General features: G+C 35.7%; 1 protein-coding gene across 2 annotated transcripts in view; it reads right to left on the bottom strand.

Moving 5' to 3' along the window:
• Positions 1–3,723: 3,723 nt before the first annotated feature.
• LOC129234538 (uncharacterized) overlaps positions 3,724–19,164 on the bottom strand; it is a 40,273-nt gene continuing 24,832 nt past the window's right edge. Inside the window, exons 11-12 of one of the 2 annotated variants that reach the window (XR_008581550.1) lie at positions 7,240–7,308; positions 3,724–4,244 (exon numbers count right to left, since the gene is read on the bottom strand). Coding sequence is in view for 1 of the 2 variants with exons in the window: in XM_054868552.1 (XP_054724527.1) it covers positions 18,268–18,492 (225 nt within the window). In the remaining variant the exon portion in view is untranslated. Of the gene's footprint in view, positions 4,245–7,239; positions 7,309–18,173; positions 18,493–19,164 lie in introns of those variants that run through there. The other variant, XM_054868552.1, reaches the window with a different exon arrangement.

Below are 19,164 nucleotides of genomic sequence, written 5' to 3'. Positions count from 1 at the left end.
ACGCACGAATAAACTCAAGTTGTCAACGAAGCACTGTGAAGCCTAGTATTGCCTCCATATCGTTGTGGGCTGTTTTGACAAGGCATTGACTGGGTCCTGAGGTCCAACTGAACCTATGCTGACTGAAAATGATTATGTCAACTAATTCAAGACCACTTGCCACCGTTTATGGACTTCATTTGAAAAGCCAACGATGGTATTTCTAGGAATGACAATACGCTCTGTACCCCCCGGGCCACAAAAAATCCCAGTTGGCTCGAAAAATATTGTGGACAGTTTCCGCTAATGATGTTGCCCTTAGATCGACCGACATGAATTCTATCCATCATTTGTGGGATATAATCGAGGCATCAATTCGCAAGCAATTCTTCAACGACAAAGTTTTCGCAGTAATTGAAATCAATAGCGCCACCATGGCTTCATATTTCTGCAAGAAACTTCCAACAATTTGTCGAGTCCTTGTCAGGCTGCGTTGTTGCATTTTTCTGAACAAAAAGAGGTTCGGCAGGACATTAGGAAGTCTCCCATAACCTTTTTCACCTCAATATATATCAATGATGTTGAAGTTTAAGTAAATTCTAATTCTAAGGAAGCAATTCCTTGTACAGAATTTTGAAAGTGCTCATGACGTCTTCATTAAACTTTTATAGAGTTTGTAAAAAATCTTGATGTTCGATGAAAGTTTTTTGAATATGATGATTGTTGATAAAATTTTAAAATGTGCTGAAAACTTTTCTGTCTTTGAAAAATACCCACTATATCCGTGAAATTAAACTATCTTAAAATATTCATGTTGCTTATATAACAGAACAGGCGATAAAAGCATTCATAAACAAGAACTTCAATATTCACCAAAAAGTAACTCGATCGATCATTACAAATATTTTCTTTGAAATGTTCATTTTTGGTAAGGATCAAGTGCTTCTAAAACACAAAACTATAAGCGATTATGATTCGAAACAACCGAAGTATCTTCAAAGATTAAGGAAGTTAACTTAGTGTCATTTTTAATGGATCATTTGAACAGCACCCAAAGGATTAATTTGTGCTTTTATTTATTTTTTCCTAAAACTTCCGATAAAATCTCCGCTTTACTGAAACTTTATTTTGAAATTAGTAAAGATTGATTTCCTCATTTTTCAGGATTTTCTTTTGTATTTAATCAAGAGAAATAAAATATGTATGTATATTTTGCTAGTCAATATGTTATTCTTAAAAAAGTTCATGTATTTTAGACAAAAGAAAGCTCAAGTTATTTATTATTTTCTGCAAAATATTTCTGCCAAAATCATTTTTTCCAACCGTAAGAAAATCAAAAAGATCAATTTGGACTAATAAAAGATTAATCGCTATGCTCGGAAAGCTAGCTTTCTTGGTTGTAGCTCAATATCTTCTATTTGCAGAGACAGAGGGTAACTTGAATATACCACGGACAAAATGGGTCATTAACAAAAATGTACGTTCTACAATTGCCGAGCAATAATTCCTTGAAGAAAGATTTACACTCGTACTTTTAAACGCTCTTCAAATGTAAAATTTGAAATTAAGGTGTGCAGATGAAACTGCCCCCAATCAAATATTCTGCAACTCCCCACCCCTCACCAAGTCAACAAATAAAATATTTATCATCGATGTCAGGACGTCGAATTGTAAATCAGCTACTCTGAAAATTTTTCTGATTATTAATGGGTATTGATCCACGATAGCAGTGAATCATTAAATTTTGGATCATGAAAGATTATAATTTCAAAACAAAATCTATGAGGATAGGTGTAAAGAAGTTGATACATGCACCTGCTGTTTTATTTATCTCTGTTTTGAAATTCGGCGACATAGATCACAAAATCATATTATGTTTTTGCAGAAATTTCATCATAACGAACAACTTTTTATCGTCTGTACTATTCTTACTGAAATAGAATCTTTGAAACAACTTTTCTATTAAAAGAGCAATTAAATTTTAAAATATTTCAAAATCTAATTAATGGATTTAAAAAAATATGTAATACCGTTACAGCTTTTTCAACGTAGAGATGAATATTAACTTGGTTTTGAAGAAAGGAATAAATGAACAGCCTTCGACAACGCACGAAATCACAGTTAAAATGAGAAATTCCGAAGCAAAATTTTATTTGTTCTTTTTTCACAATAAAAGAGTCACGTTGGCATTGTAAACATGGATGTGAAAAAATTTTTTTTCAAAGCTTTAAAGTTCCTTGACAACTCTCTGATTTTTTTTTTTTTTTTTTTTTTTTTTTTTTTTTTTTTTTTTTTTTTTTTTTTTTTGCTGTGTAACCACAGCACAAAAAAATAAACACTTTACATTATGATTACTTAGAAATTTTTGAAAGTTTCTGAAAGGGGGGGGGTAGGGTTTTGCAGTTTCAAAAAATATTTTTTCCTTTTTTGTTTCGTCTTGTAGTTAAACATTTTGAAAATATATTTCCTAAATTTCAAGTCGTTTCGAGCAAAATTCTCAAGTATTCAGACTCCTCCTTCAAACTGTAGCTCCAACAGCTGCCGAAGAATGCAGCTATTCTGAGAGCTGCGGAAGCTCAGAATGTCAGTGCTGCTTGCTTGGGGTTAGTTAAATATAATATAAATAAATAATGAAAAAAGAAAAGGCTCAAGAAATTGAAATTGCTACATGGAATGTCTTCTATGGAGCTGGAATTGATGCCTTTTAGCTCCTAAAACTTTAAACGCATTTTTCTCAAAACCATTTTTTCAAAGTCGATGTTCATTGTCATTTTAAAACCAATTGATCGATCCATTTCAAATTTTGTAGACACATTAAGCATATAAAAAACCTCCCCCCTACTTTGAGTTTCAGGTTTTCTTTTTTTTTTCTCTCTAATGCGTTTTTTACTTAACAAAATAGATTTTTTCGTGAAAACTAACATTTTTAACTTCAAATGCCAACAAAATTTTTAAATCAACCAAAAAAAGTAGTACAACGTAGGGGGGAGGATTAATTAATACTTTGACAAAATTCAAATAGAATTTGATTTTAGGTAAATGTCAGCTGAGATACATTGAACACCGCAAATCATCTTTCTCCAAAGGTGCTCTGGGAAAAGCCTGTCACCGGCTTGTCTGTGGATATTTTTGATTAAAATTTTTTAGATTATTCTTAAAACCATACATAACAATGCACAAAAGATTTTAATAATTTCATCAAACCATTTTCTAAAAAAAAAAAAAAAAAAACATTCTTTAAAAAAAAAATGAATGTTTTGACGCTGAAAACCCTTTCCCTCCCCCCCCCCCTAAATGTAGCAACTAAAGCCTTCGGTTGACAAAAGACTTCACTAAATGTGTTCTCAGTACCAAACTGTGTAATGAGGGAAAAACAAAACTAAAACAAAAGACACACAAATGCGAGGTTCATTGCAAATTTTATTCAGACTTCGTAAACACAGTTTTTTTAGTAGTATTACCTCGAACTAAACATTATTTAGAAGGTGTTATAACTACTGAAAACCTATTCAAAAGCTCGGTACCCATCATAAATTATAAGTACAAGCAATTCTGATAACATACCTGAACTGTCAATATCAAAAATCCGTGTCTGTGTTTCAATACATTAACAATTACTCAGTGTTTTCGTTTTTTTTTTTTTTTTTTTTTTTTCCTTCTTCTTCTCTCATACCTTTTATAATATATGTTCAAATATTCATTGCTCAAATGCTCACCATAATAAATGTTCAAATGTTCACCATCTAGCATTTACACTATTCTTTCTATCATTCAAAAAGTTTATCTCCTTTTTCTGCCATTATTTTTATCTTTCAGAACACTATTATGTTACAAAATAAAATAGTAACTGAAATCATCAAAAATGCAGGATTAAAAATTAAAATACAAAATGAAGCTCTCGCTGGCCTTTTCCTTCTAAAACCTTAATAATATTGTGTACTAGGAAGCTCCCAGAGCAGAAACTCAGAATATTTACCGTCATGATGAAGGCCATTTCCAATTGATCACCAAGGGGACTAAAGTCACAAGTTGGGAGTAACTGATATGCGATGAATAACAAAGTCAAGCACCCTTCGAAGAGACAATGTGAGACATACTGTGATGAACTGAGTATGTCAGAGAATTTTGGAAGAGCAAACTGCATATAAGAGGCCAGCAGGGTACCCAGAATGAGCATCATCTCTAAACGAATGACCAAGTTGGTCCATCTTTCCCGGAATTTGATTTCACATAAGCAGGCATTGGCCGCTTCCGCGAAATGCGTTCTGAAAAAAGAAGTTATCGTTAAGAATTTCTTCTGCATCAGCATTGTCACATCCTGCGGTAAATCACTTTTAGTTACTTAATTTAGCACCAGGTGCGCCGCTATCACTGTAACTAAGTAGAAAAGCATTTTAAATACTACTTAGTTAATAAGCAGTAAGTTACAACCCCTTACGCCTGTCGGGGCTAAGGCAGAACAACATACAATTTACCGACAGCCCGGTTATGACATATGTACTTAGCTCGGTAATTGACTGTTCCAGACCATTGAGTCCATAAGAAGGACGAAACTGCAGCCTCTGGATGCCATAACCGGTCTGCACGTTCTTCTAAGTAATTTTTGTTAATTAGTGCCATCTGGTGCCAAACTAAGTTACTAAAAAGAGGAGATAGCATTTGTTACATTATGTAATTATCATAAATTTAAATACGGTGGACAAAAAAAAAAACTTGCGCAAATACTAGAAAGGCGAAATGAAGAAAGTGAATGAAATAATGGAATATATGCAGTTTAATAAAGAACAACATATGTCAAAAAGTTTACAAATACACATATCAGAAAAACAAATTGAACTAGCTGATCAATACATACGTGGTCTGTTCAAAAAACATGTAGACAGTTTGGAAGACGTGCACCCAGTTGAATTTGCTAAGTGTGGCTACGTTCGTACAGGCCAGCTGATTAAAGCAGTTTGTGGTTTGCAAATATCATTATTAGTTGATTAGCTACCCGGTTATTAGTCAAGTGTGTTTCTCTTCGTTTGGCGCGATGCAATGAATTAAAAATTTTAAATCTCTCTCCGGAAATTTTTTTGGAGTTGAAGTTTCAAAAAGGCAATTTTAGACGATCTTTAGCGATGTTAAGAGGATGCGTTTGGAGGCCTTTTCGCAAAATTTAAGTTTTGAAGGCACGAATGTAGACACCACAGGTTGTGTTGAATGTATACATCTCAAGTCGTGTGCTGTGTTAAGGGAAAGAATGGGTTGAGCGACTTTCCCCCGGTAATTTTTTGCAACTGAAGTTTCAAAAATAATACGAGAAGAGAGTTTCGAAACATTCCTCTGGAAATATTACGAAATTGGTTCTAAAACGCAATTTTAGAATTTCTCTTTCAACGGAAAAGGGAAGAACAAGTTTGGGGACCTCCTTGGCTAAATCTTTATATTTTGGTTTTTTTAGATAAAATTGCTGCAGCAGCCCCATCCTCCCCATCCCAAGCATGTGCAATCAGATACGTTAAGGGAAAGAATGGATTGAACGACTTTCCCTTGGTAGTTCCCCCCCCCCCCTCCTTGAAACTTTTCTGGATCCCCCCTTGGAATGAGTGAAGGTTTTAGAGTCCTGTTGGGTCACTTCTGGCACAATGGACGAGGCGATATTGGGGAAGACGGAGACGCCAAGATAGCTTGACAGTGAGTTAGTGCCATACTTCAACCATATGTGTTGACACTCAGAGCAGGGCTCCCAGGCACGGTCGTATACAAGGAGGTGGGGGTTCTTAGGGTTCAACAACCTCCCTCCGCCCCGAAAAGTTCGGTTTGACATTTAAAGGTTCGTTTACATTTAAAAATTTCCAAAAATAATATTGTTCCAAAATTTAAATGTCTTTTATATATATAGTACATAATTGCATAAAACTTATTCGTAATAGATAATTCGACGACTTGAACATCAGCACAAATAGCGTAAAGCTCCGCATGAAAGTGTTTGGAAATTATTTTCTGGTTACGGCCCTGCACCCAGGAGCCATTTTTCAACGGAACAATGCTCGGTTACGTACAGTAAAGGCGTCAGAGGACCTCTTCTTCCACGTTTTTACTTTCTCTACACTGTTAAAAATTCATAAAATTTTTACGGTAAATTTGGTGCAAAATAGATAGTTTAGAGTGCAGAAAAAAATTTACAGTAAATAATACAGGGAAAAGCAAACAATCGCAGCACCAGTTAGTATATCAAGTAATTCAGCAGTTGATTTGCCTCTCCCGTTCTCACCACGAGCCCATTCAGGGTGGTGGTTGCGTAACGTTCTTGCTTTTTTTACCGTAAAAATTTACAGCGAAATAAGATTTCACGGTAAACAGTACTTTTCACTGTAAAATTTCAAGTAAATTTTTAACAGTGTAGCCTGCTCGATCCCCTGATTTGTTACAGATCGAGAATATCAGGGATCGCTTAGAACGGCAAGTTGAACAGCCTCCGAGTTTGATTGAGTTGGTGGTTGCATTTTCAGTAACCAAGGACGGATACAAGGGAGGGGCGATCGCCCCTCCATTGAGTAACTCTGCACTGGCAGTTTTTCCAAATTGAAATCCTAAAATGCAAGTGTAGACGTTACGAAAAGGAATGAGGTTTTTAGTTTAAAAAAACGCAATTTTAAACGACCTTCAATGATGTTAGGGAGGTTTCGAAACATTCACCTGGAACTCTTATGAAACTGAAGTTCTAAAACGCAATTTCAGAATACCTGTTTTAACGGAAAAGGAAAGGAATAATTTCGGATACTTCCTTGAATAAATCTGTATACTTTAGTTGGTTTCAGTTGAGGGGGGCAGCACCCCCCCCCCCCATCTCCTGGACGAGACCGCCGTGAAATTTACAGGTTATAAGAAGTCAAGTCAGTTAAAAAATGAATCGCCCCCTCCTTGAAAACTTTCTGGATCCGTCCTTGACAGTGACTGTGGAAGAGATAAGAGATGACATGCGACAACATACGAAACGGTTATGCTTCAGTTCCCGCCCGCATTGCCTTGTACATTCGCGATAGAGGTGACTCAACTGGGTACTAAAACCTCTACTCATTTGCGATTTTTTCAACAATAGATCATTTTGCTTTCATTTTCTAATCACGTTCTTGCGTCAAAGCTGTTCTTATGTATGAAAAATTTCGCTTCATTCTAACAACTTCTTCTAGGTGCGTCGATTTTTTTTTTTTTTTTTGCACCTTCATTGCACCAGAAAAAAAAAGTATAACTAAATGAATTCATTTTTCTTTTTACCTATTAGTTCTTTCCGATAAGACAGCGCTTCCAATTGTCACATTTTGAAAATTTTCACAGATGTCAGTTCTGAAAAAGAATGAATACCTTTTAAAAATATATATCAAGAATATTTTCAAGCATAAATCACTAAGTACCAGCTGGTGAATTTTTGGAAACTTCATGCTTGATTGGATTGTTGAGCTGAAAGAAAACAGAAAGCATGTATAGACAAGATATTTAATACTTTTAGTGCATCTCTTAAAATGATTCATCATGTGTATGGGCTTTAGCGGTAACGCGAGCCCCTTCCCACGAACGCAAAAAGTACTAACAAATTAATAAATCACTACAGTTTGTGTCTTTGTTACGGCAGAAATATGGGTCTTGACTAAGTTTGGTTTTGAAAAGTGAAAAAATATCAGAACTTGAGTTTCGAAGAGTTTCTGATTTAAAAAATAAAAATAAAAAGGGTCATCGTTGTGATCATATAGCAATTGGGTTGTTTTCGAAATTTCAAAAGTATTTTCTTCAGAAAGAGCATGCTTAAAAATACAGGATTTCACTATTTTTTAGATAATTTGGCAAAGTTTAATATTTTTTAACATTTTTTTTTTAATCGGTGCGCAGATTGAAATTAGTTGTTGATTCTTCTGCACATGACATTAATAGTGATGAAATGCCATTCACCGTATGCATTAACTTACAGCGCAAATTAACATGTCCTGGCAACGCGGTTCACAGCAAAGCGTAAACGTTTAGCGCGCCAATGGAATAGCGCGCATAAGTATATCATTTGTGACGTCATAAAGACCACACCTTATTTTAAAAAAATTTCAAAATTGGACATTTAAAAAAATCGAAAAAAAAAACTGTTCGGAAAAAAAAAAGTTTTTTTTTTTGGCTTTATGTAGAGGTGGGGGGGGGGGGTCACCCATGCTAGGTATGCCACTGAATATATACATATATAATAGAGATAGACTAAGGTGCCGCGAGGAAATTCTAATTCCTCAAAGAGTGCCGCGACTCCTGTGAAGGATCGTAAGATGACGAATCGGGTAAGAGGACGAATTTTAATTTTTTCATTGATATCAACATCTGTCAAAGTACTTTTTGACGCTGAGGTGTTGTGTAACGAAATTCACTGCCAGGGATTTCAGAATTGATTGCTTTGGCACTGTTTTGACTTTACAATGTAAAGGAATTACACGACAACGGAAAGTTATTTTTTTCTTCCATTAAAATACAAGTTGATACGCAAAAAACCATGAGTGGTGCAGGATGTTAACAGTTGGCTATGGTACTAAAAAACAAATTCAAACGGCAGAATGGGGTAGGATGACGAATGACTGGGCAGATAACATGACGAGCGGATTGTTCGTTTGTCATCTTATCAAAAACGTTTTTGAATACATATTCAAAATGCGTTTTTGAGTACATATTCAAATGATGTCTAGAGTAAAACTCTAGACATCATTATTTACGCATATAAAGATTTTCAAGCTTCGTATACAACTGATGCTGTTGAAACCAAAAAGAAAGGATGCCGAAGCCATTGATTCTCCCATTTCCTCAGAGTTCCCTCTCAACTCAATCATCTCACCAAGGCTACCTAAATTTCTTATTAACTCTTCAAATGTTCTCTCACAGTCATCAGCATTTTTGACACTTAATCCTTCAGCTCTTTCTCAACCTCAGATGGCCTACAAAAAAAAAAAAACGACCAGTATACAAAGGGAGAAGCTGCCTCTTTACCAAATTTATTAAGGCCCAACTACGACAGAAACACTGCCTCGAAACCCTTTTAATTTCTTAACTGTTCTGAAATTATGTTGCTGATTTTTCTTTCCATTAAAAAAAACGACCTTAATTAGTTCACATTATTTTACCAAGCTTTTAGAAAATTAAATATGTAATATCACAGTGTTGATTGTGAAATAATAAAATAGTTAAAATATTGTAGACGATTCTAAATATTTGGAGAACTTGTTGACCAATTGCCCTAGTTTTGAAGATAGGTCCGGACTAGTGGTGCGATATCGATGAAAATACATCGATATACACTCAGGAACATTGAAAATAACGCCCCAAGAAAGAAGATAGGTACAATCGCGAAATTTTGCATGTAAGAAGAGTGACATGGGCCGTGGTAGCCCGATCGGTAGAGTGTCGGATTCGGGGCCGGAGGGTCCTGAGTTCGAACCTCGATGGTCGAAGACCCACCGTCGTCATTAAAGGGGACTGGGCGACGTTAAATATGCTCGTGGTCTCAAGGTCCTCCAAGTGAAACGATACCTCTGGGGGTGCTAGCACCAGGTAGCTATTAGCTCCTGGTCTAGTTCTAAATTCTCATTATCTGTCCGATCCGGTGATGGTGCTGCCATCTATCGGTATAAAAAAATAGTGGAGGCAAGGCACTTAGTATGCAGTCCTCGACACAGTTGTAGTCAGTTGTGACTCGGAATCGAAATCGAAATCGAAGAAGAGTGACATCTGATATGCAAATGATCCAAGTTTGGTGTCAATGCGCATGAACGTTTATCCTACAGCACCGGTGAAATCGGAAAAAAGGTGCTAGATAAACCAGTGCTTAATATAAGATTTATAAATACTACGATTATATCCGGATAGTCGGAGAACCTTAATGAGTGAAGGATGCCAGGTAGACGAGTTAGAAAGCGTTTCTCGCAGTTAAGCGAGTTTGAGAGAGGTTTGATCATCGGTCAGAAAATTGCAGGCTGGTCGACAAGCCGTGTTGCTGCCCAGGTGAATCGTTCGGAGTCTTCCGTTACAAAATGTTGGAGGCAGTTGACAAGAGATGGTACCCACGTGCAGAAACAGGTCTGGAGTGACCAGGAAGACCACGAGGAGAGAGGATGGAAGGATCGTGCGGTAAGTGTTCGTGGATCCCACAGTGACTCGTCTCACCATACAAGCAGATGTATGGGTAGTAGTTGTTCCCCGAACCATTTCTATACGTCTTGCGGAAATTAATCTGCAGTCCAAGCGCCCTTTTCATGTACTCCCTTAAACACCGAAACTGGGCAACTCTGTCTGCAATGGTGCGAAGCCAGAGCGATGTGGGATGTCACTGATAGGCAAAAGGTGGTGCTCAGTGATGAATCCCGATTCGTTTTGGGGTCAGAGGGTATCCGCGCACGGGTGAGGAGGAACCCTGAAGAAAGGTACCACACCACCCATTCTATCGCACGACACACTGCCCGCAAAGCCGGCATAGTGGTCTCGGAGGCTATATAGCCTATGATAGGTGGCGCACTTTAGTTGAGGTACGTGGAACCCTACCGGGCCAGCGTTATGTTAATGACATTCTGAAATCACATCTAGGACCGTTCCTATATAAATGGCCTCCCAGGAACAATTTTCCATTAAGATCATGCTCGCCCGCATACAGCTAGAGCTGCTCAAGACTTTTTTCGTCCGTTTGAGACTCTTCCATGGCCATCCCGCTTTCCCGACTAGTCCTCTATAGAGCATTTATGTAATCAGCTGAAACGCCAACGCCAGATGTCGTCGTGCTACTTTGTGCAAGATTCAGAATTGGCTGTTAAAAATTTGCGGGTCCATCGGCCACAGAACAACATCAGACGTTTAATTAGCTCAATGTCGGACCGTATTGCGGCATGTATTGCAGCAAAAGGGGATCCAACGCGGTATTGAAGTAGCAATGTACTTAACTCATTTCTTAGCCTGTATTCGTTTAATTGTCTAGATTTTGGGATCAAATGTATCTCTCATCTGTATTATTCTGTACATTAAATTTTACTTCAATCCATTGCCTTTTTTCTTGGGGCGCTATTTTCAATGTTCCTGAATCTATATCGATCAAAAAGCATCGAAGTTTTGAAACATTGAACTTTTTTAGGCACATATTTGTATAATAAACTCCAAGTAATGCTTTAATTCTAGAACTAAATTAACAGTAACCAATTTATTAATTAGGGAGATTTTTAAACTGTCAAGAGAAGTTAATATATAATAATAATTCACTACTAAAATTCCAAAAAGAAATAAGTCATACATGAAAATACAAAAATTGAAATTTCAACACAAATTAATATGAATGCAATTTCGTTACTACTTTCAAATTTAACTGAATAATAAAAAAAACTGAAAGTAAGTTATTTAATAAATTAATGCGAGTCAATTAGAAAAATGTGTAAAAATTTTCAAAGTTAATAACATTCACACACAAAATAGAAAAAAAATAAGAAGATGAAAGAAAGTTAATTAAAGAAAGAATATATAATTGTTCCAGAATACTATCTTCCAACGTAATTACGTGGAAAAATTGTACTAATTATACTCAAAACTCAAATTATATTAGATCAGGGGTCTCGAAACCTACGGCCCTTTTTAACCGGCAGCATTTTAACTGGCCCGCAAGAAGCTCATAAACTGGATTTTTTTTTTTTTTTTATTTATTTTTTTAATGTGACAATATATTTTCAAACAATTTGAAAAAAAAAAAACTAAGTTCAGAAAATCTCAAAAATCACTGCTGAGTTTAGCATGAGCGTAACCAGAGGCGAGGGGCAATTGTCCGTCCTCTGAAGAGAGTCTTCAAATTTCACTTTCCTCCAAAACGTCACCATAGATAGTTCAAAATTGAATTTCTGGAACCTCAATTTTGAAGAATTTCTGGACGAATTCCAAACGATTTCCGGGAATAGCCACCAACCCCTTCCCGAACGTCTCAACATACAATATATTACGTGAAGTACACCGTCAGCTCTGCCATTCTAGCCGAGGATTGCAGTTTCGTGCTTATTAGCACTCATCAGCCCGGCGACTGAGCTGGATGTGGAAAAACCACTTAAGAAAGCCAAGACCCTCTTAAGGAAGTCAAACAAACAGTAACTAATATAGAATAAACACTGACCAGACGAGTGACACGAAGGAATGGTTCGGTTTGTTTGGCACTCTTGGCTTCCTTAAGAGGTTTTCCATTTCCGGCTCAGTCATTTCCTATGCCGGAATGATGAGTGCTAATAAGTGCGAAACTGCAGTGCTCGGCTGGAATGACTGAGGTGGCGGTGTATTTCATGTATTTCTGCCTTAGCCCTGGGACTATAGGGTGGTAACTTATTGAAAATACAATATATTGCTTAAAATTGTGTTTTTAAAACTTAGATATCAAAAAATTTCCGCGGCGACAACTGTTAAATTCTGACTATTCTTCTAACATCATTAAAGATGTCCAGAAATGTGTTTCTAGAATTTCATTCCCAAAACGTTTCCGAAAAGAGCATCTGAATTTCCATTTCTTTAAGATCACAAATCAGCAAATTTAATCTAAAATTGAGTTTTAAAACTAATTTGCAAGGAGGGAAAGCCTCTTATGTCTCCAAAGATAACCTAAAGTTGATTTCCTTTTTGAAAAATAATTAGGGGAGTAAATCGCTACCCCTCTTTCCCTTCATTTTACTAAAATATCCTAAAAATACGAATTTTGATGTGAACTTTGAAATTTTCTCTTTAGGAGGACTCTGAAACCTGTCCTCCGACCATCTCTGACACCTGTAAAGATTGACTAAAACTGCGTTTAAGACGTCAAATTGGAAAAATTTCTGGGGATATTCCGGGGGGTGGGGGATTCGCCCACCTCCGTCCCTGTTCTGATTCAAAGACAGTCTAAAACTTTTAAAGACTTGTAACTTTTGATCTCTATTATTTGGCAAGAGGAGGCAACTAAAAACCGCCATCTTGCTGAGCTTGGTTTGCCCCTCCTTAACCTGAATGCTGGCTGCGGCCATGCTATGAGCACTTGTTAAAAAAAAAAAGAAAAGAAAAGTTGTGGGTGTAGGAGGGAGGACGCTCACTGGCACAAAACCATTTGAACCAATAATGTTGGATTGCTGGCCCGCCTGGACTTCAAAAATTTACAATGCGTCCCTCGAGTAAAAAAGGTTGGAGACCCCTGTAAAAGAGCGCCCATATAGGGGAGCAAATGGGGGCTCAATTCCCCCCCCCCCTTTTTAGAAATTGGAACTTCCTTGCTTTTAGTACTTTTTTCTTTGCAAAAAAGTAAAAACATTTCTTCTCCAGACAATAATGAATAATTTATTGAAATTGTCAAACTTCAATAACTGTAATCTGTACTGAAATCGGTTTCAATGGGGAAAATATCCTGCTAAACCATGGGGAAAATATCCGAGCCCCTCATTAAAATTTTGCATATGGGCGCCCATGCCCCTGTATTAGATTATAACAATTATAGCAACTTGAAATGCGTCACGTAATTATTTGTAATGAAATTATTAACGATTTATTAATAGCGGAGATGAAAACTATAATAAAAACACTCAAATGTTCATGCTTGGAGAAAACTTAAGAAACTATCAATATTCTTTTAAACAGTGCGCTAGAAAAAAGGATTGTCAACTTTTCTGCAACATACAAATTTATTTCTATAGACAACTAACAACAGAAAAATCTATTTCCGGTGTGATCGATCTCTCAATAATTCATTTAAAATAAAGCTTTAATCATAGGTGTAAACTGCAAACATGTTCACATTTTTAAGGATATTTTTGTTTCGAATATAAAACAACAAAAATCGAAAAAACATCGAATGCAAAACATCAATATTAGAAAGAAATCGCCCATCAAACATCGATAGTAAAAAACGAAAAAGGGTCCCTGAAAACCCGAAACACGTGTCTACAGTCTTCTAATTTTATGCTACAAAACGTTGGTTATTTCCTTTTACTTCTCTGCACAAAGATATTGATTTATTTCTTATAGACATCGATGTCGAACCACTAGTCCGAACACAATCACCCTCCGTAAATCAGTCTCTGCACACAATTTTACGAAAACTTACCTCAAAATATCAATAGGCTTCCAGGCAAAAGATATAAATTTAGCTACGCATACGGAAAGCATTAGTACTAACAACAGTCCCCTCATTTTGTTTTGGGCAGTTCAACGATGTCAGTCGAAAGGGACACTAAATCTGGAAGCTAAATCGCAATTCGTGAGAATCCAACAACAAAAAAATTGAAATGATTCTTGACAAACAATCTGAATTACGTACTTCAAAAAAAATCCTGTTGAAATCTTTTATTTTTGCTAACGAGTTCCAATTTTGTTATTGCATTTTTAATTTTCAGTCCCCCCAACCTCCTTTTTTTTTTTTTTTTGATGCCACAACGCAATGGCTATTATTTTTTATTTTTAAAAACTTCTGGAAATAATAAATGGAATATTAATTCGACAGAAGGGGAAATCATACAGGTATACGACTACGCCATAAATCTTTCAAAACTCATTTATCATACAAAATAATTTTCGGATCCACAGTTCTATATTTTTCCCACGAATTGTTCTGAAACTTCAAACCGTTTCCAATTAATTCAAAGCGGGAAAGTGTTGCAATTGGTTTCATACGAAAAGGATTACACGCATACTATATCACAGTAAATTTTTGGGGGAAAGATGTTTTTTACTTAAAATTGCTTTTAAAAACTAAATTATAAGCTGAGTTCTTACCAATTTTACATGATTAAAAAACTAAAAATCAAAAAAGAAATAGCGTAACAATAAAAATAAAATCACCTTACCAAAGCATATGATCATCTTAAAGACTTAATGGACAGCCCTGGGACGTAGCCTCCAGGTTCTCCCAATAGCTCTCTTACAGAACTAAAAGATTTTACTAGTCTTAACCAGACTGTACGTAAACTGCTTTTTCGAGTTCAACATAGAATCAAAGTAAACCCCGAGATACTTAATCTTCTCACCAGAACAAGTAAGAGTTCGTCCAAAAACTTAATACTACACACCTGGATTGCTCTCTTATGTGTGAAAGCAACTCTAGTAGTTTTATGAGGATTTACAGAGAGACCCTTCCACTGACACCATACACACAGTTGAATCCCTGTGACAAAACGGTGTTAATAAACTTACATCTAGCCACAATAGCGACATCATTCAAGACCATAAATTTGGGCCTTTAAAGAGACGTTAGTCAGATTTAAAAAGAAAAAAGATTTACATTTTTTTATAAAGTAATACTAAAACATATCCTGGAAAAGTGAAGCAACGAACCCCAAATTGCCAGCCTAGTTGACACATGACAACAACAACTAACATGTTCTGAAAATTTTTCGAAAAATGAAGACATGAGCTATCCCACCTCCATTCACTTTGTAAAAAGGAAATTTAAGTCTTCCGGATCGTAGGAAGTTGGTAAGAACATTTTCCCTAACAACAGCAAGTTGAATTATCGACAGCATAAATATACTTGGAATAGACTTCGTAGTAATTATTAGGCAGAAGATCAGTCAAAATATTTGGAAATTGAACTTATTTTCACTACAGCCCTTACAAAGTTAGTTTTATGCAGTGGCGGCGATTGGGGCTTATAAGTGGGGGGAGGAGGCAACTAAAAGCCAAGGGACTTTTAGAGGCAGCAAAAAATGAAATAAAAAGTTCAACATTTCGTTAGAACTGGTTTTCAGAATATGGACGCACATATGCAAAATTTTAGGGGGGGGGGGGCAGATATTTTCCTGATGGTTTAGCAGGTTATTTTCCCCTTAGAAACCAATTTCAGTACCGATTTAGAGAAAGTAAATTTTGACATTTTTAATAACTTATTCATTAATGGCTGGAAAAGAAATGTTTTTACATTCTTGCAAAGAAAAAAGGTCTAAAAGCAAAGAGGTTCTAACTTCTAAGGGGAAGGGGGTTGAGCCACCATTTGCCCCCCCCCCCCACCAGGCCCGCGCCAAATCTGATCGGTGCCGTTGTGCAAATGTCTTTTGAGCGCCTTTATGCAGTCATTCGAGGAAAATATAGTTAACACCTGGAGTGAGGTTTTGTTGACAAATATAATACGGGAAAAAATATGTTCGACATCAACTCTTTAAAAACAAAGAAAAAAAGTGTAGCTATTTAATTTTGGTTACCGTGTACGCTTTTACTTCAAACCTCGAAAGCATTTCGAGTTCAGAAGCTCCTCTGATATACTAATGTGTGTTAGAAAAGAAAAATATTTTAAATATCAAAGTAAATGCCGCTCTAAAGATCTCTCTAATCTCTAATTGAAAAATAATTCAACAAACCTTTTTTTTTTTTTTTTCCTTTTTGCTTGTTAAAACAGGACAACAGGGTACTGATTACATTTCTAAATAGAAGTATAGAAGATATTCCTTATTTCACCTCAAAATCTGAAATTGAACTCCATTCAAGTTATATTCATCATTCTAAAATAATGAATCTATAAAAATGTATCGAATTTTTTTCTTCAACGAATATTGTCCAAAGCTCTTTGTTTTAGTTTATTGCAGTTTTTTTTAAAACCAGGGGGGGGGATCTTTAAATTATGGTCAAATCGCTACGTTTTGGAACTAAAAAGAAAACTTAAATTGTTGTCTGCACTATATAAATATTAGGCACCAGTAAATAATATGCAAATGAACTTACCATATTTTTTTATGTATGACAACATGAAGCAGTCAAATTACCAATACACTAGTTAAAAATTACAGAAAGATATACTGCACAGCTTATAATACAACATATTCACCTCAAGAGCCAATATGGGGCCAAATTTCTTGCATTTCATACGTTGTGTACATGTGTTCAACCTTGTGTATGGTGCGTCACCCCCCCCCCCCCCCCATCCCCTGATGTGAGCGCCCATGGCAAGTCTAACGACATAACTCACGTTTTTCTTAAGATTTTGATGAATTTTGTTCACTCTAACTTTCTCCCAAGAAACACTTACACATGAATTAGAGTTACATTGTTTGCCCTGAAGTATTTTGAGGTGTCACCAGGTAATAACTTTATTAAACAGGTATGGCTCGTTTAAGTAAAACAATTGTTTTAATAATGTCTGAACAATGAATGCATAAACTAAAAGTTATTGCTTGTGCTAAATAATGTTTTGTAAACAGATACACAAAGTAAAATAAATAATTATGTTCTGAAATTTTGACGTTTCTGTTTTTTTTTTATACTGTCAGCCCTGGTTTATCTCGTAATGGGTAAAAGAATACCCTGCTTATACGAATAAAACCTCCAGGAACCAAATATTTCTCCGTTTTCGAATAATCGAATAATTTCCCTGGATAATTGAATAATATTGATCATCTTTTGCAAATATTTTTGCTAAGAAAAAATTTAAAACAAATTAAATAAGTAAGCAATTATTGACGTAAAAATATAAAACAATATTTTTGGCAACAATGTTCAAAAAAAACAACAACATTCACATTCCATCAAAGTTTTCCTACTATTCTATCGAATTTCTTTTGTAGTTGTCATTACCAAAAAACAAAGATAGCACAGTTGATAATTAAATTAATTGCAGACATTAATAAATTGGTTGATATTCAATGTAAAACACCGCAGAAAAGGAGAGAGAAAAGGATTTAGAAAAGTGTTCCTAAAAGACCTTGAGCAAGTCATCCACTATTTATGGACTTATTCAAAAAATAATGTACTGAAAAAGGGTGTTAAAACCAAGATTTAATACTATGTCAAGTTGTAAGTTACTATTTATAATTTTCATTCATACTTTTGTATATACTTAATTATTATTATATTTTGTTGTTTACTTAGCTTATTTTAAAAACTTTTTACCAATAATATTAATTACTTCCACATTGATTTATTATTATTACATTTTAAGACAAATGTAGTGAATTTGGAAAGGTAAAATGTTTTCCCCGTATTAATCAATTACCCCGCTTAATTGAATAATATTCCTTGGAACCGACAGTTTTCGTTTAAGCGGGACCAACAGTAAATTTTTGTTTTGGTTCTTAAATTAGAAAATAAAATTAATTAATTAACCATAAAAAGTGCAAAATCGGCGCCACAGGTTTTATGTTCCAAGAAATATTTTCAACATTTTTTATTTAGGAGAGCTACTGTTCACAAAATTCAAAGTTCCAAAATTAATCACATGAAATGCATTTTATTTGAACTTTTATTTCACATAATATAATTCAGACTGTTTACAGAACTGATAAACTGGATTGTAATATCCATGACATGGTGACACAATTTTATCTCTCAGTAAATTGTCACAGATCCAACGTCTCCGAACACTCTTCCAAAATGATTGTCGTACTTGGTTGAGGCAGTGAATACTCTTTTGCGCTGACTAACTTTGCCACACTTCAAAGCACACACAGAGATGAGTACTACTAAACATTCCACAAATTCAAATACAGCAATTAGAGATATTCCCAACCATACTCCTAAGTAACCACCAACATAGCTGAAAAGCTCTATGCTCTAAAAGAAAGATACGCACGAATATAAGTCAGGGTAAGAAAAGGTAGGGTAGATCACAAGAATTCAGCTTTGCATAGCAACTTGTGGTCAAAAACGCATGGGAAAGAAGTACGACAGGTACAAGATGTTTGAAAATGGCACAAAAGGTGTTCAAAGTTACCATTATTGTTAGCAATGCATGCATTACACCGTCGGACCATAGACTGGTGAATTCTCCCAAATACCATATACTCCCAAATACACAAATATCCCCAAATTTTGTTTTATGTCTGCAGCAGCACAGACTATTCTTGCAAGCAAATTCACTTCTGAATCCACAAGTGTTGCATACACAGCACTTTTCAGAGCATCCCAAAGAAAGAAACCGATGCTGTTTAAATCAGGAACTTATATGCTTATGGGAACAACGCCACCTAGCGCCGAATGAAGCCGTTTCCGACCAACCTTGGATTGCTATACAAATCTGAATCATTGATGTCCCCTACCTCCCTTTAAAGTTTGTCCCAATGTTTACGGGACACCCTGTATATTACATTTTGCATAAAACTACATGATCCAAAACATTTACATTCTTGCTCCCTTCCCCCCCCCCCCCTCTCCAATAGAAGTGTCAGAACGACACACACAAATCACATAGCTTCACAATTCAGGTCTTAATTGCTCATACATTTT

Source organism: Uloborus diversus, chromosome 1, assembly GCF_026930045.1.
Source record: "Uloborus diversus isolate 005 chromosome 1, Udiv.v.3.1, whole genome shotgun sequence".
NCBI lineage: Eukaryota > Metazoa > Arthropoda > Arachnida > Araneae > Uloboridae > Uloborus > Uloborus diversus.
The sequence above is the reverse complement of the archived record's forward strand: the minus strand, read 5'-3'. Positions and strand labels throughout refer to the sequence as shown.